Source organism: Scleropages formosus, chromosome 1 (genome assembly GCF_900964775.1).
Source record: "Scleropages formosus chromosome 1, fSclFor1.1, whole genome shotgun sequence".
Taxonomy (NCBI): domain Eukaryota; kingdom Metazoa; phylum Chordata; class Actinopteri; order Osteoglossiformes; family Osteoglossidae; genus Scleropages; species Scleropages formosus.
Window position 1 is genome coordinate 43,229,703 of NC_041806.1, and position 21,647 is coordinate 43,251,349.

Here is a 21,647-nt window from a genome sequence, read left to right on the forward strand (position 1 = left end):
TTCGTCACTTGAAAAACAGTTACGCACATTCGCATTTATTCATTTAGCAGATGCTTTTCTCCAAAAATACATGAGCAGAAAGAGACGTAGATGCAAACGTGATTGAGTGCAGTTAGTTTTTCCACCATATGAACCGATGTTCATCGCACAAGTAGCTGCATAAAACTTGATCGGAATATCAGAAATTCCTAATCGCCTTCCTAGTAATGTGTTTTTTTTTTTTTTTTTTTTTGAGATGTATGTAAACATTTATGTTGTATTACAGGAGTAGCTCTGTAAAGGTCTATCCAGGCATAATCTTCGTTATAGTGCATGAACATTTATATCTTCCATGAACTTAAGAGATCAGGGGCGAAGTGAGTCTGGAAAAAGTGTTTCTTTCAGTTCTTTTGGCCAATACTTTTCTCCAAAGTCGCTTGCAATGTTAAACAGCTTACAGTGATTTATCCATTTACACAGCTGCCTAATTTCCAGTGGGGCAATTTAGAGTAACGGCCTTGTTCAAGAGTGGTGGGATTCGAACCTGGGACTTTCAAGTCCTGAGGTGCTGAGGTGGTGCTGCCCCACTGTAATTCCTCAGTTCAGCTCCAGTAGCATCTTTCTTCCCTTTGGCTATTAGATTCACGAGAGCACTGTGATCCCTCAGGAGGTGGCTATCAGCCTCTTTAAATGAGAGTGGACAGAGCTCCCCAGATCCCTCCAGCACCTTGTATTTGCTCTCAGTATTTCAGTGAAAGATGTTCGAAGTCTTGCAGTTAGAGCTGTAAGGTCCGTGCCTTCATACCAGCTGTCCTCACCTTCCAAACATGGCTCAGCCAGAAGACGGTCGCTTCCCATCCTTTCCTCAGGGTATTTAGGGGCTGCTTTTGCTGGTCTCGTTGTGCTCTCCGATGTCATGATGCTAGATCCTGTTCAGGTGCTGGACCTCACACACACATACACACACTCACACTGCTCTGAACGTGTACTCCACTGGGGACCAGCGTCGGCCTGAAGGATCCCATGGCTTGCGTTCGTTTGCTGACAAATCCGTCTACCAACAGGTTGGTGGAGTCCTGAGCCTTCAGACATTTCACCTCAGCAAGCTGCACACTGAAATTTTTTTTTGTGCATTTAAGTGGACAGGTGCGGCTGTATAATGTTGGAAGAATACAAAAAAAAAGGTGAGTCGAGGTTTAAATCACTGAGAAGTGACCTGAACACCTGATTGCAAGGTTCTGGCAGACCCTACAGCACCAGTAGTGTTCTAAACGGAAGCAGTTATTCTCTTCTCTTGTTATTCTTTGTTAAAAAGGTGGGGGATTTTGAGAGTGATATTTGCATTACTCCATTTACCTGCTCTTCTAAAACATCAATGTGCCACCTCTAAATCACTGAAACGAAGAAGCAATTTCACTGCATAATGGTTGCATTAACAACTGACTGTCAGTGATAAAGAGCAAAAGCAGCCATAATTTCCCATGCAATTGCAAGGAAATGGCACTGGATGCATGACATAACGGTTTTCCACCTTTTAGGGTTGGTCAGCAGCACTTGCCTGCAATCTATACCGTGTCCTATACTGTTGTGGTTTTATCATAGATGTTCGTGTGTCTGTTGCTGAGCTGTCCACATGACTGAAAGATGGATGGAACCAATGTCTTCACCACAATTCAGAAAGTGTACTACCCCCTTCTGTGCACGCTGGGGATTCCAGGTTTGTTTGTGGATCCTCTTAGTACTTTGAAATACATACTTACCCATTTCCTTTTTTCCCAGAAAAAAGCTGTTCCACAGTAACTGTAGCTCCTGTGTTGTGGGTTCAGACCCAGTTCCTAACTCTGCGTGTGATCGTGTGGATTTCCTCCATGTCTTGTGGAGGTACTTTAAAATCCCAAGACATGCAGTCATGATGATTTGGTAACTAAAATGGACAGTATTGTGCAGGTGTGTTGCTAATGTGCATGTGTGAATGGCCTGAGATGGTCAAGAATGTGAATGATCCAAGGATAAACCCCCTCCAACATATTTGGTATCCTGCGGCAGACTGGATCACTGTGACCCTAAATGGATGAATGAAATTTTCCACCTCTCACAGCCAACCTCTTTACGTTCTACGTGATCTGCTTCCGCAAGTGTGGGATGTCCGAGGCAGCCATTGTCTACCTGAGTTTTCTGGCCATCATGGACACCTTCTATTTGGTGTGGGTGATCCTGCTGGATCTGACCCTGACCTTTCTACAGGAACAACCCTTCTGGCACTCCCATCCCTGGTGTGCTCTCTTGGGCTTCCTGCAGTACGGTTCGCTCTACAGCTCTTCGTGGATTGTGGTGGTGTTCACCATTGAGCGCTACATGGCACTGAGTGTAACCGCTGCTAAGCAGCACTTCTCCCAGGTGCAGCCCACAGTGCTCACATGTGTGGCCATCGTCCTCATCTCCCATCTGGTCTCTGTCCCAATGTGTTGGATTAACGAAGTCACCATGGACAACGTCACCTTTGCTGGGAGAGAGAACGCCACCGTCTCTCGCTGCCACTACCGGGACGCTACGTATTCCACAGTGGTGGTGTGGGTTAGTGCATTCCTCTCTGGTGGGATCCCCATTGTCCTCGTAGTAATCTTCAATTCCCTGATTGCCAGCCACCTCACTCGTGCTGGCCAGCTTTTCACCAAGGAGGAGCGGCACATTATGAGGGGAATGACCTCTAGGAGTACGATGCGTAAGACTGTCCTCCTCCTAGGCACAGTGTCGGTGACCTTTGTAGTCCTCAGCCTCCCCCGCTTTGTCACCTATTGCATTCTCCGCACGGCCTACAATCACAAGGATTTTGACCGGAATGACTACAAGCTTCCAATCAATGTTGCAAGCGACCTGGCCAACATGCTCCAGAACCTGAACTCCACCACCAACTTCTTGCTCTACTGTGTAGTGAGTAGAAGATTTCGCCAGGAGGCGGTTCAAATGATGACCTGCAGCACCAGGGTCAGAGAGATAGGCTCCCTCCTCACACAGACCACCATGATGGTCTTCTCTGTGCTAGAGCACAGGTCTTCCTCTGGCAGAGATAATATGAGGGTGGTCCTCACTAGTCTTAAAAAGACAGGGTAAAGCTGACTTTGGGAGAACCCTCACTTGGTTGTAAAGGAACATGTAAGTAATCTATGTGCCTGTTTTAGCTACAGATAGAGTGCAGGATTGAATCGGCGCACTTGGATATGTCTTAAAATGACGACATCCCCGTGTTTCTCCACGTACCACCATGCTATCAGTTTTTGCTCCAGAATAACTAGACTGTCTTCACTTAGTAACTGGAACTAAAGCTGTTTTGAAATTTTACAGTATGTTCAGCACCGTTTTACATTTTATCATTCATTAAAAAGGATGAATGAATTTAATTTCACGCAACAATATATTTAAATGGAATCAAGATTTAGATGTGGATTCAGGTCTGATTTTTCTCATCAGTTCTGAATTGTTTCATCACAGAGTACACTTATGTCAAAACACTGGTTGAAGCCTGTACCTCCCATCTTTCTGCTTGTTTATTTACACATTCGATCTTGCATGCTAATGTGCTCTTTTCTAGGACTGTCCAGATGTTCTCTTTCCATTGTTGCTATGACAAACACTAAGTCATAAACAAATGGATGCAGGGACAATCGATTTGGCTGTGTAGACGTAGCTCCTCAAAGAGTTACCAATGTAGTACTGTTGAAATACTGTGTAGTGGAGCTTTTCTGTGTTGACAATTGAGGAAGTAAAGCAGGATGATGTAAATGTTCTTAGACTTCTTGGTTTTCTTGACAACAGTAGCTGTAGTAATGACTGTGTTCCCTCTAAAAACATCATGTATCACTCAGATTCAGGGGTCATCTGAATGTAGCTATTACATCTTCCATAGGTGATCTATCATTTCACTGACCCTACTTAGTATTCCTGTGAATTGGGCTCTTGGAGGCAGACCGAGCTCATCTAGCAGCACTTTTTGGATTTCAAAATAGTCCTTGTGTTGATCACAAATACAGCACAAGTATAACTAGGCCATTTATTCATAAAAGCTTACTCTATGCCCAGATTGGATCTCCTCTGAAAATATCTCAAAATGTTACATTTAGCAGGGTCCTTACTATACACTTGTTCATCTCAGACACTGAGATGACTAAGTCTTCCTTGGTCCCAGAGACCTCTGTTTCAAAGTTCATTCCTTGGCCTGTTATACCCTAAACTCCACATAAGCAAAACAGCAACTATAGTCTTATACAGCAGTGCAAAACAGTATTTCATTCTGTTGCAAAACCACTGCAGACATGGGTCTAAGCAGCTAAAACCATGCATGTGCAAGACTGTGCATTCCTGCTTTATACATTTTTCAGGGGAGGGTTAAAACTGTCCTTGAGCATTTTGATTAATTTGATAGTCATATATTACTGAACTATAGGATTAACCAAATATTCGTTGCATTTTCTCCTTAAAATTTCCATCTGAAACATTAACTCCTTCACATAGAGGCCACAAGGGGGCACTATTTTGTTGGCTCCAGTGGTATCAAATGTTGATTCTTATTAAATGTGTCTTGTATTTTCCATTCTTGTTCACTCATACAACAATAAGAATTCACTGCACATCAACCTGGTAATTTAATTTATTAAATTAATATAGACATTTGACTCTAAGGCAACATGCATGGTTGACTTAATTACAATTCAAATAAAGTGGTCCTCCTGCAGAAAACAAGCAGCAGTCAGTCATGGATGACAACATATAAGATTTCACATGGAACTGCCTGAAATGGGTAAAGTCACACTGGCACCCTAATGGGGCAGAAATAGAAAAAAGTGAAAAGGGCATTGTTTGCTTTTCACATGATTGATGATTAATGGAAAATCCTTTCACAGGACCATAAATCACCTCTGACCGTAGCTACAGGAAAATGTCATACGCCACCATACACTGACTCTTAACTGATGGTAAAATCTAGCAAACATATAGCTATTTATGCATCTTGCTTTCTAAGAAGCCACTGTGTTCATTTTGACTCCAAAGATTATTTTTCTTTGTTAATGTCATCTGTAATGTTTACAATGGCATTCCAAGTATTTAATATGCAAAACATATAGGAAAATTCACAAACCAATGACTGCTGTTTCCATAAATGGCTTGTGTGCACTTACACTGTTTGAAATTCAATCTGTGATTTAATCGTTAAAAGGTCATAAAAATCTTCATTTTGCCTAAGATAACACAGAAATAGAATGTGGGACGGTACCAGGTCACCATCACAGGTACCATACCGCTCTGTAGTTATCCTGTGTGTCCATCTGTTAACCAGTGACGCTCAACATAAATTCAGTTGTTTCCTGTCTCCGTAAATCTGTTTACGAGGTTATAGACCCACACTTTTGCAGTTGGGTTCACATGTCCTGGTCTTAATGTGAAACCAAAGCCTCCAACTGACATGCTAGGGGAAAAAAATTCTTGTTTGTTTTGAACATGGAACCTGACTTCTTATAACGTTGTGACTGATCTGAGCACTCAGTTGTGTCACCTGATAAGTTGGCAACTGTATCCAGCTTCCCTTTACACTGTGTATGCAAGTAGTAAATTCAGGTGTTGGGCTTAACTGGAAGAAAGTCGCTGCCACCTAGTCTCCCCCATAGCCCCTCTGTTCCAGAAGAAACAAGACTATTCTCCCCACCTGATGGAAGACGCACCGGTGTCCGTAAGGGCAGCGTATCCCCTTCAGTACGCTCAAAGGGTTCAAATCTTTCCTCCCACTCATGGGCTCCCTTCTCAGGAAGGGACCCCCTCCCCACACCAAGGTCAGCTCCTGCTGGCAAACACTCCTCAATCAGCCAAGATGAAATGCAAATGAAACATTTTTCATCATGAGGAAGTGATTAAGTGCAACGTCCTCGATGTGAACTCGAGAGCCGGGTGAGGTTTATGGCTCTTTCAAACAGAGCCGAGTGCTCCCTCCCTAAATGCGGAGACTGCTGCAGGATATGCATATAAAACTGCACGCTCCCCCTTCTGCGGATCCACAGTAAAGAAAAAAGTTGGTAATCAATTTTCTTTTCTTACCCTGTCATGTAAAGTAGGCAGACATTTTCTGCATTTAAAATACAGTAATCCCTCAATTAGAATGGATATACATGTTCTTGAGAAAGGGGGTGCTAAATGAAACTGCATTGTAAGAGGTCATTATGTAAAAAAAAAAAAAAAAAAAGTGTTTCTGAATTAAACGATACTCAGAGGGCTACATAAAATAAGAATGCTATAGTAGGTAGCACTAAGTAACATGGTACACAAGATAGATCTTTATAGCTGACTCGTTCTGTATTTTGAACATTGAAGTAATCAGGCCCCTCCTCTTGCCTTCTGAGGCCAATCTGCAGCATTGCTGCATGTCTAGAGTGATTGTCTAAGACGCCATTATTGCGGAGCAGCCGCAGACACCAAAGTGCAAATGGATGGTACTTGTGCTCCGAGAGTTGTCCTTCCATGAACTGCAAGGGTGGGCTGCCATGCCAAAGGATTAAACAAGAAGCTGCTTGGTAGCCTGCCTTAAAAAGGAACAGACAGGCTCTTCGCACCGCAGGACAGGAGATGGACCCTGGAAGTGACGGCAAGTGTCTGTCATCCAGGACATACATAATGAAGTTCCTCTTACCAACTGGGCCACATCCACCCTGCTTCCACAAGAAAAAAAAGCCAAATTAACTTGTACCAAACAAGTCATTTAAAATACACATAAATCCTAAAAACATTTCACATTAATACAATCCATACAGAGTCACAATCGTGAGCTTAAATTTTTTGCAGGCCTGATATTAACCTGTTATTAACCTGTTGGCCTCATTATTGACAGTACAATTGTAATGCGAATCTAGAAAAAGAATCTATTTCTGCCAACTCGGTAGTCCAATCCACAAGGGTAAGAATATCTGTAAGCCTTTGTCATCAGGCACTGAACTACAATGATTCAACTGATCTCCAAACCTATTTAACCCTTTTTTCTTAAGTCTCTCAGTCCAGTTCAGAGACCTGGAAAACATTAGATTATGATTTTCCTGGACTATGAGGGGGAAGGAAAAAAAAAAGAGCACCACCTTTGACAACTTTGGTTTTGCCACACCTATGCAGGCTCTGGCTCTCCATGGTAACATGGCATTTTCAGAAGCCAAGCATGTGACTGCACACCATATTGCACAATTCTCTAGGGAGGGAAAGCTTTAATAAAGGTTTTCCTATCTGTTTCATGATCACACAGAACACTATTTATTCAAGTGTTTGATCGTCATTTTACTCGACACCAGTTTTATTTTTTAACTTTCATTTGTCTGTATTCCATTTTTTCAATTTGAAATGGACCTTATAATTTACAGCATTTTATCATCTTTTCTCACTAAGGGGAACTTCTTGCATCCTGGAAAGGGTAGGAAAAAAACTGGTGTGAGGATCCCTTAAAATACAATATTTTTCAGTCCTCAGTTAACATATCCTTGGCAAAGAAAGGTAAATGACAACCATCTTATTGATCGATCCATTCAAGCATTTTCTTGCCCACTTGCCCTACTAGGATTGCAGTAGTAATAGGGAGAGCAGAGCAGCCCAGACATCCCTGTCCCCTGCAACTTCCTCCAACTCAACCCGGGGGATCCCCGCCCGCTCCCAGGCCCACCGGGAGATCTCTCCAGCGGGTCCTGGAACAACCTCGAGGTCTACTGTCACAAGGGGCTATGACACCCCACACCATCCCGTCCTGCTGCCCTGAAAGACATTGCCTCCGATCCCCAAGTTGGTTGGGCCTGGCTCCAGGGCTAGGCCCTAGTGACCTTTATTCCAGGCAGGGTAAAAATTAGATTGTTTACTTTTTTTTCCATGGGGGTTTTTGGATCTTGTTAGTTGCTCTTCACTCCAGACCTGCTTTCCATGGAGACCCTACCAGGAGCACACAGCTCCCACTGATATAGCTCAGGAGATCCCTCACTCACGCAAACCCTTCCGCCACAACAAGGCCCCAATCCAGGAAGGGACCATCTAATTGACCTCGCTTAATTCCCACCCTGCCACGTCCAAGAAGATAAGATAAAGGGATTCTCCTTTCAGTGTCTTTCAGCAGGGGTGCCATATAAACATACAACAGTATAGGAGCATTTTGTTAATGCTCAGTGCAAGGATGGCATGAGCTGGACCATACTGAAAAAAGTAGATTCGATACTTGATTGATGGATACGGTCAAGGAGCTGACCACCTTTACCATTGTACAAAAAAAAAAAGTAAGATGTACACAGGGGCTCTAATAACTGTGGAAGCATTTACCATTCTCTAATGGCAAAGGGAACAAAACACAAAGGTTTCAAACACCTTCTTGGGCAAGTAATCTGGTGCATTATGGCAACTATGAATAACCATGCAGAATAGCCACCCCAAAAAAAAAAAAAAAATTAAATAAATCAGGAAAAACCAAAAGACGGTTCGCTATTAAGGACTGTCTGGATGTGTGCAAACAACTAGATTTTGAAAGGAGAAAAATCCGTTATTCCAGCTACTTGAATTTGAAATGCTGGACGACAATAGCTCTATAATAAAATTACACAGCTGAGCAAGTTTATACTGATAACCACAACTTCTAATAGACATTTAGAAATGTGACCGTTATCTACATACAGTCGCTTCGCACCAGCAACTGGTTGCAAGACCTCGACAACTACCTCAGAGAGCGCGTCTTAAGCTCCTTTCACCGAACACTCAAGACGAAGAAAGTAATGATCCAACGTCACATGGGGGGGAATATAAATACCCTCAATTTCTTCCTCATTTGTAAAACCGGTTGTCTATCAAAACCTCGGTCATTTCTGACAGCCAATCGATGAAGCCCAAGGCGATTCTTTCAAGGGGTCGGACTTTCACTTAAATATTCGAAGTAGTTCTGCATTGTCCACCAAGAATCAACAGCAGTCTCTCTTTCTAATTGGTCAACTTGCGAAGGTTTCCGGCTTTTCCATTGGTTCTAATTTTGTGGTAAGGCGGTACTTATGCTTTCATAGGCACCTGATTGGTTTTAACGTGAGGCTGCTGAAGACGATTTGGTATTCTGGTAATATCGCTTTAGTCATTACAACAGGAACAGAAGGGAAGATATTTTCAAGCGCAAAGGCTAAACTAACTACTTACAGTCAGAATTCATGTAGAAGGCGAATTCTGCAGAACCGAGTTTTTAAAAATTAGAGAACAATTTGGAACGTGTTTAACGCATATAATTTATGTCTGGCTGCCATCGAGTCCCGCGGCGTTACATCGAGCACCAATAAAAACGCGAATGTCAGACTCAGATAACCAATGAAAATGCGCTTTGTTGTATGGTTCTTTTGTCCTCACGTGGGGCTGGACTATGACTCTTGTGACCTGAGTGTTGTCGAGAATACTGCAGTGTGTCAGTGGCTAACCAGTAGAGGCGGACTATAGGGGAGGGTCTGCCCGAGAGGAATGGTGTTGATTAGGGTTCCCGAAGAGCACTCTGATCGTATTACACAGAAGGGGGAGCCTTGTCTATAATGGCACATTGGAGGCGCACAACCAGGGACGGATGAACTGCCACACTCTGGATTTTCCCAGCTCGTCACGACTAGCTGGCGCTGCTTCGGGGAGAAATATTAATAAAAAACGAATCCCTGAGGAGGCGAAGGCGGGATAAAATGTTTGTGGACGGATCTGCGGGAAAACCCCGAGTCGCCGTGCACTGAGAAGAAAGTGGTTTCTGTTGGGCTGTCTCAGTGTGTCTGGCAGTGGCCGGAACTTCGGGCGCGAGTCGCCGGGGGGAAACGTTATTGTGCCGTTTGGGTAAAGACTGGAGGCACGACTGACAATAAGGACTGATCGCAACGCCGCTTGGGAGGAACTCGAGTGGGAGCTGCCAGAAAAGGTTCCAGCAGCAGCAGTAGCAACAGCAGCAGCGGTGGCTCCAGCTCCACCATTACGGCGCAGATCGGATTTCTCCTCAGATACTCAGACTAACAGACATGGCTCTGTCAGCAGGGGGACCCTCCGCTTATCCCTCCGACGAAAACGCACATTTTCGGGTGTGCTGTGTGTATAAATAGGGGCTCGCCATAATTTTTAGCTTTTTTCCCCCGCCGGGGACAAAAGAAAGCGTGTTTTCCCCTCCCTCCTCCTCCTCCTCCTCCTCCTCCCCCGGTGGATGTCGCCCCGGTTCGTTCACTGTAGCCGCCCGTAGCTCCTAACCCTCTTCCAGCACCACCACCACCGTCATGTTCGCGGTCCGCATCGTCACCGCGGACTACTACCTGACGAGCCCCCTGCGCGACCTGGACGTCTGTCACTCCGAGTTCCGGGAAAGCGATGTGAAGAAGGTGCCGGTGATCCGGATCTTCGGGGCGACGCCGGCAGGTACGTTAGCGCGAGCGAGCCAGTGCGCGGGGAGTTCGGAACGTCGGAGAGAGCGAGCGAGCGCGCGCGCTCTCCCTCCTCGTGGCGCCCGGCCAACGTGGAAACAAAATAACACAGCGCGCGCGTTTAACTCATAGACCCGTGTGTTATGTGGGGTTCGGTCAAGGCTGACAAGACGGCGATGAATGGTCTCCAAACAGCTCGTTCTTTGTCGCCAGCTGCGACACGTTGTGTTTTTTTTTTTTTTTTTTTTTTTTTTTTTTTTTCCCCCCCCATTTCATTCCCAGGCTAACGCCTAGTGTAAATTAACGTTATGGTCACGTTCCCCACTCCTTTGTAGTTTTATGAGAAGAAGGTGGCAGCGCACGTCTTGGTGGAAAGTTGGAGATGCGCGGCACGCGCGCGCACTCCACATTGGCGCGTTTCTTACGTGTCTCTCTCTCTCTCTCTGTTTTTTTGCGGAAAACATATTTCTTTGTCAAGTGCTTTATCTTGTCCCTGAGGGCCAGGATGCAGAGCACTTCACTTTGGTTGTTTCGCCCGCCTGCGTCTAGTCATTTACCCCCTCAGCTGTGACACCAAGTTGAAAGTGGTGTACGAGGCTCCAGGGTAAGAAAATGGTAAGAACGGTGAAAAGCATTGCCAAGAAGAAGAGCTCTTCACTCGTGGCTTTAACAACGATGAACAGTCCCTCCTTCCTTGCCACTGCAGTGAAAATATGTGTTGACTGTCTATGCCGGGGGGAGGGGTCTGCAGTTTGTAAAATGAAGATCTTCCATATGTTTTCACTGGCGAGGTCCTTCGTTATTGTCTTTACTCCTGTTTTAAATGAGATTGTAAAGGTGTCAACATTGGGTTTTTACTGGCAGGGCCCCTTTTACACCTCAATTGTTATTGTGAGAATAGCCCCCCTGGTCAGCCACATGTTTACTTCAAATACAAGGGAGGGGGGGGTGATCTGTGATTGTTGGCTGCTTGCCAGACAAGAGTTACAGCACAGTATAGGATTATGATCCTCTTTTTCTTGAAAACCCCTCTCAGTTGCTTTGCTGGACAGTTTCTGGTCCCCTCACTCGTAAGTAATGACAGTGGACTTGTATTAGAGCGGGAGTTCTCAGCCTGGGGTCCATGGTCTCCTTGGGTGCCTCTGAACAGGCTTTGGAGGGTCTGGTTGGGGACAGTTTTGGGTTCTAAAGGAATAGGACTCAGTGTCTCTGGACAAGTTGTCAGACTCTTTGTACTGCATTTGATCACATGCTTTGTCCTTGTGGCATTTGAAATGGGTTTTCTTTGCTTTCTTTGATTACCCATTCGACATGCAACATTTCTTCTGTGTTTTTTAGTCCAGCTTAATAATTTTTTGGAAAGTGTGAAAAGAATGCACACACACACACACTGTCTGAACCGCTTGTCCCATACGGGGTCAGGGGGAGCCGGAGCCTAACTCGGCAACACAGGGCGTAAGGCTGGAAGGGGAGGGGACACACCCAGGACGGGATGCCAGTCCGTCGCAAGGCACCACAAGCGGGACTTGAACCCAAGACCCACCGGAGAGCAGGACCCGGTCCAACTCACTGCGCCACCGCACCCCCGAAAAGAATGCAGCTGTGTTATAATAATTTTGAGTTGGGGTTATTCAAGAATAGGCTCAAGATCTGAAGGTGGTGTCCAAGGAGAGCTTATAAATGCAAATATATTCTGCTTAAACATTTAAATACATACACAGATACTGATATCTAACTATGCTCTCAACTTCCTTTTGAAAAGTCAAAACCTCTTGTCGCAAAATGCCGTGAGTTATTTTGGTCAGTCTGTATGAAATACCTGTCCACTATATGCCACAGCTCTTTTTTTTAAAATACTGAATTATTCCTGTTTTTTTAAATAAATAGTTTTTTTTTTTTTTTCTCTTTCCTGCATTACTCTGGAAACTTGATGCATTACTTACTGTTTGTATAAACACGTTGAGCGTAGTGTACATTCAGGTCCAAGGCCCTTTCCAGTAGTTTTCCTGTGTATATTGTAGCTGGTTTGTGTCAGTAGATGCCTCTGCATTGATCCTAATGTGTGCTGTGGTGAAGTGGGTTATTTAAGGGTTTCTCACCCATTTCTCAGTAAAATGTTGCATATAAGCAACGAATGGGTACCTAAAACCAGTTTTTGCTGAATTGCTGCAACTATAACATTTCATGTGGTGCACAGGCACTTGAACTCAATGATTTTCGGGTTCCATGTTTTAGTTGTGTGGTGCAGCGACGGCGTAGTGGCTTGTGCCATAGCCTTGCATTTGAAAAACCGAGGTTCAAATCCAACCTCTGTTACAGTGAACTTGATTAAAGTACTTAACCTGAACTTATGTGTAATTTTAATTTTTTTTTTTTTTTTTTTTTTTATCTGGGGGGGGTCATGCTCACTGGCTTTTAGTTAGTGTAAGACCTGTGAACATGTGTGATTATTTCACATGCATCACCTGTATGTGAACTCTGTCAATGAAACGCTGTAACAAACATGCACATTGTGACCAGATTCACTGGTCATTTGGCTTTCCCCTTGTTGGAATATTAGAGTTGCAAAGTTGCCGAAGCTGTCCATTTCACTAACTGAGGGAGGGCGGATGTGGCTAAAATGGATATGTCACAGGCAGTCCTCCTCTTTGGCCCATCAAAGGTGTGGTACATTGCAATAATCTGATGTCTTTCTCCAATGAGTATAACTTTTTTAATTACTATCAGCTCACTTTCCCCTCTAAATCAAAACATGCAACCGTCTGGAAGGAATAAACCCAAATGTAAAAAGATGCTGTTTTTCCCTAATGTTGAAATGCTTGGAAATTTGGGTGGGGAGAACACTGAAAAAGGGTAGCACACTGCTAGGGATGAGGAAGTGAGCATTCATCGTTTTTTGCTGAAGAATATGAACGTTTCAAAAATCCTGTAAACAGTATATTTACAGTACCAGGCAAATGGTTCCATATGGTGGAAAGTAGTTTTATTTAATGAGGAATCTGAGGCATTCGGCAGGAGCTCAGCTGACGTATCTCCACAGTTCTTTTGCAGTAGTTTACATACTGTAGACGTAGGAGAGTTGTGAGTTACTTTTCATTCTTCTGTCCAGTTTATCACATAGAAGTATTGTCCAGGTTGCCCAGGTGTTCTCACACTTTTTACCGGTACTATAATTTTTTTCTTAGTATGTTACTAGAATAAAGTTAGTTCAGTTATTGTATTTACTGCAGTGTTTAGAACTGTACTTCTGTTTCAGGTTGGAAACTGAGGATGCATGTTTTATAGTTGCTCTACATTACAGAAGATCGCAGCTTCTTCGTGTCTGCTTTGTCTCTTGCTCTTTTATTACTGTAGCCTTGAATTTTAACTTCCTGACACACATGGTACGTCGTTTCAAGATGAAATGTTCTCATGAAGCAGTCCTTTAGATCTCTGAATTTCACCTTGATGTTTGTTTGTGTGTGATGTTGAGGCCTACTTATACCCCCTCCGAGTCCTCCCATGCTTCCAACCAAGTGCTGCCACCCCCTACCCGTTCGTCCCGGGTGTCATTTGACACCACTTTTCCTGTATGAGCTTTGTTCTCAGCTTGCAGACCTCTAGAGTACAGCTCTACATGAATCCCATCTTAAAACAGGGCAGCTCAAGGCTATATGGGTGTTGAAGAAGGGCCTGGCCTCCCTCATCCCAGCCAACTGCGACACACACACACACACATTTCCAGAACCGCTTGTCCCTTACGGGGTCACGGGGAACCGGAGCCTAACCCGGCAACACAGGGCGTAAGGCCGGAGGGGGAGGGGACACACCCAGGACGGGACGCCAGTCCGCCGCAAGGCACCCCAAGCGGGATTCGAACCCCAGACCCACTGGAAAGTAGGACTGTGGTCCAACCCACTGCGCCACTGCGCCACCGCACCCCCCCCTCCCAACTGCGACATTGTTTCAAAAACTCAAGCAAGGGGAAGATAAATTTGCAACAGGGGTCCTCGCTGCCGTAGTGTCATATTTACTGATTCTTTTAGTTCTGAGATGTACTGGAATTCTGTCTAGGGTGTACTTGCCTTATACCCTGTGCTTTTGGGACAGACTCTGGGCTGCTACTACCCTGCATTGGACAAGTGGTTATTCATTGTGGATTATTTTTTAATTAATTAATTTTTTTAATCCATTCTGTGTTGTTTTGACTGCAAGTGATTTGCAATTAGCAAAAGGCCGCAGGCTTAACTCAGTAGTAACACAGTTGTCTTTTCTGCCTTGCCGAAGCTGTAGAGGTGCAAAGGTGATTGTGCACTTGATGAAAGGCACCAGGATTTTTCCTTGAGGAGGAGTAGCTTGCACAGGTACGATTTCTTTGAGAGCTGTGTAGCAGGTTGTGCAATGCCTATCGTGGGGTTGCAGCACTGAGGCTGCAGGATTCATTTCAGTGGGATTCACTTGGGGTGGTGTGCTGTTTTCGGTGTGTTGTGGGTGGGATTGTGTGGCATTTTGAGATGGACCTATAGCTGCTGTGTAGCAAGAACCTATATTACCTGATAACCAGAATGAAGGGTGAAGCAGTCAGTTGTGCAGAAGTATCAGTGTAGCCAATCTGCTACCCCCAATCCCTACCTCCTACACACCAGGGGGACTTTAATGCCATCTGAAGGAATTCCTCCCAGGTCCATTAACAGGATAATGAGGGGAATTTGGGGTCTGAATGGCTCATTAGTGGGACGCTGACTGCTGCCTTAAGAGTGTGTGTGGGGGTGGGTTTCCGCTTATATCGATGACACTGTTTAGTACTCGTAGAAGGTCTATGTGTCTGTGATGTACATAGTAGTGCATTCAGGTTAAAATGTGTCTTGCTTTGTTCAATGTTTATTTTCACGTAAGTAGATCACAGCTCATTTGTAATGTATTGCCCTGGGACCTGGTGTGAGGCTCACAAGATCAACAGAAACTTGCAGGCCCGTTCTCTGGTTACAGACTAGAATACACAAAACAATTTGGTTATACCTCAAAGATTCCATGGACAAGATATTTTTGACACCTCTGGCTGTTAGTTTAAAAAAATAGAGGAAAAAAGTGTCAGAGATGGACTTCTGTGACTTTGTTGACCATTGACTCCGCTTCTTCTAAGCTATTAATTCTTTATAAGGCCCTTTTTGCAACTCTTCCAGGTGCTGTGGTTTTCTTCCACAATCCGAAGCCACGTTTGAAGTGAACTGGTATCCCTAAATTGCCAGTAGTTAGTATATGTGTGAGTGAATGAGATTGTGCAAATACTGAATGAAGGACTGGTGTCCTGTCCAGGGTATACCCTGCCTTGCTCTTTGTTTCCAGGATAGGCTCTGGACCAGTGTTACCCTGCACTGGATATGTGGTCACTGTTCATGACTGTCTGCAGCTCGTCAGCCGCATGGCACAGCTGCCATGTTGTAGCTGATTCTGTTGACATTTGTTTTCCCAGATTTGCATCCATTCACCTTTTTTGCAGGCCTCCTGGGAGGTTGCACATGCAGAGGTCTTCTTGTGTGTTTTGCAGCCAGTGGTCATAACTGGATTTTGAGTGCAGTCTCATTTTTTGTGCACTCAGAGATGCAGCATCAGAACAGCTAAACTTGGAACGAAGAGAAGAAATGTGTCTGCGACTCACTTGGCAAAACAAATCCCCAGCTCATTCTTCAATGCATCTGGCACTCATGAGCTATCATTGCAGTCCTCCCCCACCTTGGCTGCATGTGTCTATTGGACCTTTTTAGCTGAGGTTTTTGTTCAGTATAGAGTGCCATTTTGCCCCTCACCCATGTACCCAACATTAGGACAGAATCAGCAGACAGTTGGGTGGAGAGCTGACCATTTCCATGTCACACAACGGTGCCCTTGCTGCAGCAGCACAGTCTTCATGATTGATAGGTTTAATAGCTTGTCTCGGTCTAACAATGGGGATTTTAATGCGCAGCAGCGAGACACGGGCACAATCTTTGAATCTGCTGCAGGATCTGCAGCTCCCTGTCACCCTTTATCAGACGATGGGCCGATCTAGGACCACCAGAGAAGAGAAAAGGCATCAGTTAAATGAATAAATTGTTATAATGACTTCTTACATTTACATTTATTCATTTATCTGACTCTTTTCTCCAAAGCGACTTACAATGTTAAGGTTACAATTATTACAGTTACAAGCTTACAATTATTTACCCATTTATACAGCTGAGTAAATTTACTGGAGCAATTTTAAGGTAATTATCTTGCTCAAGGTTACTACAGCCGGACGTGGGCATGGAACCTGTGACCTTTGAATCTACGCTACCAGCTGTACCTAGCTGTTAGATAGATAGACTTAGTATTTTTCCTGGCTTTATTTTGTTTCTTTTTTTTTTCTTTTTATTGACAGGTTTCACAGTATCCTCAACAAACTATGCCACGGGCCCCCATGGGGCCATGTCTACCTTTGGAAACACTTAGACCTTCTCATGTTCCCTATTCATACTTGCGGTCCGCTCTCTTGGACATCAGCAGTGACGGCACGCCTCACAGGTGCACTGGTGCCGAGCGCCGGGAATGTGCATGCAGACACTGTCTCTCGAGTGCATGCGCTCACTTCGGTACATGCAGTTGTGTATGGCAGCCGCTTCATCTCTCAGGTGTAACTCAGTCACTGCAGTCCTAGAGCCCTCTCCTCTCATTTTGTTTCTTCAAGTGTCATGCCAATTGTCCCTGAGTTCTCATTGTCTGAGCCTCATAAGCCATCTTCCCTGCAGTGTGACATGCAGGCCTTGTGTGAAATCTCAGGCCACCTTCACCCTTGTGTGCCACACTGGGACCCGTTCAGGAAGTCAAGGGAAACAGAAACAGATGCAGGTGCACAATGTGGAAGAACTTTCTTTGAAACACTGTAACAATGCGATCCAGATTTTCCTTGTTTTTTACACTCTGGCAATGGCTTCACAGGAGTGTGCTGTGAACGGCTTTAATGTATGTATGTGTGTGTGTGTGTTTGGGGGGAGGGTGCAGTATAAGAATAATCTTGTTTGGTTTTATCTTGATTCCTTATCTTGGCGCTATTGCTTTTCCTTATTCTAAACTAAATGTATAGCAATTAGAAAGTTTTTAATTTTGTTTTATACATCCATTCATCCGTCCATTATTGAAATCTACTTGTCCAGTACAGGTTCAAGGTGGCCTAGGCCAGATCCTGGAAACATTGTGCACTAGGATAGGCCAAGTATTGCCCTCCCAGGGTATAGCACACTCATTCGCTCACACATAAGCACACTTCAGATAGGTTTCAAGGTGAACTGGTGACTCTATCTTCGGACTCTAGCAGGAAACTGGAGTACCTCAAGAAAGCACACAGAAACACTGGGAGAAAATGCAAACACGGAAGTAGTTCTTGGTAATAGAAGGATCAATGAGTACTGCTTTGATGCAGTGTTCTCCAAGGTGCCATTAAGATAACTACATTCTAAAATTCAGTTTTTACTGCAACATTCAACAATTGTGTAGTGTGCTGCTTACTGCTTAATCCCAACTTTACTATTGCCCTGTGAAAATATGTTTTCTGCTAAGTACAATGTGGGATACAAGTTTGCTTCCTTAGTCTGCTGTGTGGTGCCCTATGAACTTTGATTTTGTAGATGTGGACGTTTTGTGGCAGCAGCCCGGAATATATCCTGGAAAACAGACGGACTCTTTTAGCCCAAGTGCTGTGTTTGGCAGGCAAGCGGTCACGCAAGACATAGGGTGGGGAAGAAGCACAACTCACTTCTCGGATTCTTGTTACGTACTGCATTACGTCGTGGAGTGTCCTGCTTCAGTCCGTCATCCACGGCTCTGTTTTTGGAGCCCTCTTTTTGGTGCTTGGCCTGTTCTAGCAGATCGGGTAGAACCAGGGATGGGGTGGTCCAGTCTTTCTCCTGTCATTCTTCATGTGGTATGATGGAGTTCCAGGTGGGGCTATGCTCCTCTGGAAGAGCAGTGGGTCTGTCTTGCTGTTTGATTCAGTGAGGTGATGGCACTGGGTTTTGTTTGCGTGTGTATTGTAAAGCTGGGTTTTGTTTTACGCTCCTCTCCACTGTAGATTTCAGAGTGGCTGTTTATTGTAATGGTCTCGCTGAAATGGCTGCTGTTATAATGCTGCCACCTTTTAGACGACTCCATGTTTCTGATGGAAGCAGACTGATGTAATTATGACAAATTGCTCTTCCACAGAGAGAGTTGAATGGAATTACAGTAAAATAGCATCAGCCCTCTTCCGTCTTTCCAGGCTGAATGTGTCCAGATATGTGCTTCGTGTGGGGTGGTAGGAGGTATGTTTCCCCCAGCCCACATGCCACCAAAGGAGGTTCTGTGGGGGAGGCCAGGCCTGAGCAGGCAAACACCCAAAGAACTAAGCCCCTACGTGTGTGTGCTTCCACATAGCAGCTGGACTGGGGCAGGAAACCAGCCTCACCTTCACTCACCCACCCCCCTGCTGAGCATTCTGAGCACATCATGCTGTGGCCAGTTTCGCCAGGGATCTCCTCCCCCTTCCACACCAGCATATTGCACTTTGTGATGTCGGACAGCGGTTTAGAGTTCCAGCCAGATTAAGGCCTTCTTTTAAAGCACCCAAGAATTTGGCAGCCTGAGTAGCTGGGATACGAGCGCTTTGAAGCAGTCACGCAGTCCTGGGCGCCGTGTCTGCAGAAGTAGAATGCAGACATACACGCATATATGCACAGTACATACATTGTTATCCTTGTACCTTCCAAACACAGGGGAAAGGTGAGCTGGAAGCTGTCTGTCATGAAGGTACAGTAGTTTATTGTAGGATTGTGCTTGTGTTCCTGTCCGGTCAAACTAAATGAAATGGTGGAGCCTATTCCTTAGTGCTGTGTAGCTGCACTCAACTAATATGGAAGTAGATGTATAGAAGGGGGTGTTCTAGAAGGTTGATACTAAAAATAGCCTGGCTTATTTTTTTTAAACCAACTAAGCTTGCTTCTGACACGGCTGTAATAGGTAGCAGTGCCTATTATACAGTCAGTACCCAAACGGAGCTTCAGTGAGTGGTGAGAGCTCAAGTTTACCGAAAAGATGGCTGCCTGTGGCCATGTTTCTCATCTGGTCGTTAAAAATAGTTTCAGTAATATCTGTGTGTTTTCATTAGGAGATGTGCATGTTTTTGTTGTGTTTGCTCTTTCAGATTTCCACAACGGCAGTTTTTTTAGCTGCACAGAGCTGTGCACGCGCGCGTGCTCACACAGCCGCTCACCAATCCTGCCTCCCCCCTACGCCTTGTGATGTGTGGCAGAGAGACATGCTGTGAATATCAAATTTGCCCAGGCAAAAAAAAAAAATGCAGAGAAAAGCGAAGGCAGACATGTTGCTGGAGTGATCTCCTCATATCTACAGCCGCTCGGGTCCAAGAGCATTATTGGCCCCTAGATTCCATCCTCACACCGGATGCCTGTCTGTCTCCAACAGGCCGATTTCCATTTTTGCTCTGTACAGAAGGGTAAGGGTCATGCAGAACCTGATACCCTGCCCTCCTGGCATTTACCCTTTTATTTAATGTTCAAGGTGGCACTGCAGTGTTTTCTGAGGGAAATAACACAGCTGTGTCTGAACATTTAGACATTGTAATTCTTTTTAATAGTGCGTTTAAGCCGCTTTCATTGTTTCCTACATGCTCCCTGACACATCTTCCTACAGCTAGATAAACTGCTGAGGTATAGAATGTAAATTATGCTGACTTGTGGATGTTAAATTAAAACAATCACCATTTATCCGAGTCTGACTGAAGCTCTGCTGAGAGCCTAATGTACAGTGCAGGAGGTGTTCCTTTATCCAGAGATTCTACCTTCGTAGCCTGACTGAATGTTTGTCTTAATCATGCCCTGCAGATAGGTGATTGATTGTCTCACCCTTGCTGTAAAATGGCACCTAAAAGAGCTTCGCTTACCTGAAGAGATAAGATGCTCATCGATGTGCTGAATGTCAGAAACTGCCCAGAGTCTGTTACCGCGGTGCGTCCAGCCTCGCGATTTGTATCCCGTCGTCGACCAGTTTCGTCTGAGTGCTCTAGATTGGATGTTCCCTGTGGTCCCAGTGGGTCACTGCACACAGTCCACTGTCTGTGATCCTTGGGGGATGGCACCATGAGTTGTATGCACTGGATCTAGCGCTCTTCTCCTCCTGTACTTTGGCTTTGAGGAAGGAAAGCGGATTCGAGGATTCTTTCTGGCTCTCTGTCCCTCTCCATGTCTTCATTATCTCTCTTTGCCCCTTAACTTTGTCTTCCTGCTTTCTATGCTGATCTCATGGCTGATACAGAGGCAGCTGGCCTGGTCAGTGACTGGTGAAGAAGAGGCTGTGGTCCAGTGGATTAGGTCAGTTTGGCTGGTCACTGTTACCTACATTGCAACCAGTAGGGGTGCGACCAGGCACAGAGGAGCAAGTGAAATTTTGATACAAACAAGGCTGGTGCTGCCATAGTCCTTCCACAATTCTGCTGTTTTGAGTTGAGACATGGCGTGACGCTGAGATAGTTGGCATTCAGCTGTCTGTCTGTGGCTGTCCAGACCTCTGCTTTGGAGGACTGACTAGGGAAGCGATGTTGATGCCAGGACCCCCCACTGTGGAGCAGGCATAGCATGTGGTGCTTAACTCCAGTGTGCCACTAGCTTAGTGCATTAGCAGCACTGTCTCATGCCCTTCCTGCCCACACTCACTGCCTCCCCCTGGTCTCCAGGGACACCAGCCCGCCCCTTTTCCTGTATCTCCAGCAAGTCTGCCTTTGGGCAGGGCTGATGCGAGCTGTCATTAACTGGAGTGCTCTGGTCAAACAGACGTGGCTTTGTGTCTGCTGCGTGTGGAAATAAAAGAGCCTGGTTCACCGAGTTCTTCCACCCCAGCCGCCTCATTATGGGACGGGCTCCTGTGTTGTGCGTGAATCTGAGGGGTGGGATAAGGTGGGGATTCAGAATTGGGTGGGGGGGTGTTCCCCTCTGCTCTCTTGAGGGATGAGGGGGGTGAACTCCCAGCATACACATCTCAGTGTGGTGACTCCTGAGCAGAGGCCTTGTTCTCTTTCTAGGAACTTGTTTTGGGAAAGCTTCTATTTTGCAGCTCCTTCAGCCTCGTGCCTTAGCCACATCAACACAGGATGTTATCACCGTTGCTGCCTTCCTCTTACTGCCTGTGGGTTTGTCTTTGTGATTAAAGTGTGCCCCATCTCCAGAGTGATTCTGTAGCTACGTGTGCTCTCCACGCTGTTTACCT

The 21,647-nt window shown here is 45.2% G+C and overlaps 2 protein-coding genes across 3 annotated transcripts in view; both read left to right on the forward strand.

Annotated features, from left to right (window-relative positions):
* The first annotated feature begins 1,623 nt into the window (after positions 1 to 1,623).
* Positions 1,624 to 3,090, forward strand: LOC108929178 (probable G-protein coupled receptor 139). The gene is made up of 2 exons (XM_018743543.1): positions 1,624 to 1,696; positions 2,078 to 3,090. Exons 1-2 carry the CDS (start codon positions 1,624 to 1,626, stop codon positions 3,088 to 3,090), a joined length of 1,086 nt encoding a protein of 361 aa, XP_018599059.1.
* Positions 3,091 to 9,382: 6,292 nt separating this feature from the next.
* The window catches only part of rev3l (REV3 like, DNA directed polymerase zeta catalytic subunit), a 48,570-nt gene continuing 36,305 nt past the window's right edge, over positions 9,383 to 21,647 (forward strand). Inside the window, exon 1 of one of the 2 annotated variants that reach the window (XM_018743756.1) lies at positions 9,383 to 10,392. In XM_018743756.1, coding sequence (XP_018599272.1) covers positions 10,254 to 10,392 — 139 coding nt within the window. In that variant the 5' untranslated portion in view covers positions 9,383 to 10,253. The remainder of the gene's footprint in view (positions 10,393 to 21,647) is intronic. The other variant, XM_018743755.2, reaches the window with a different exon arrangement.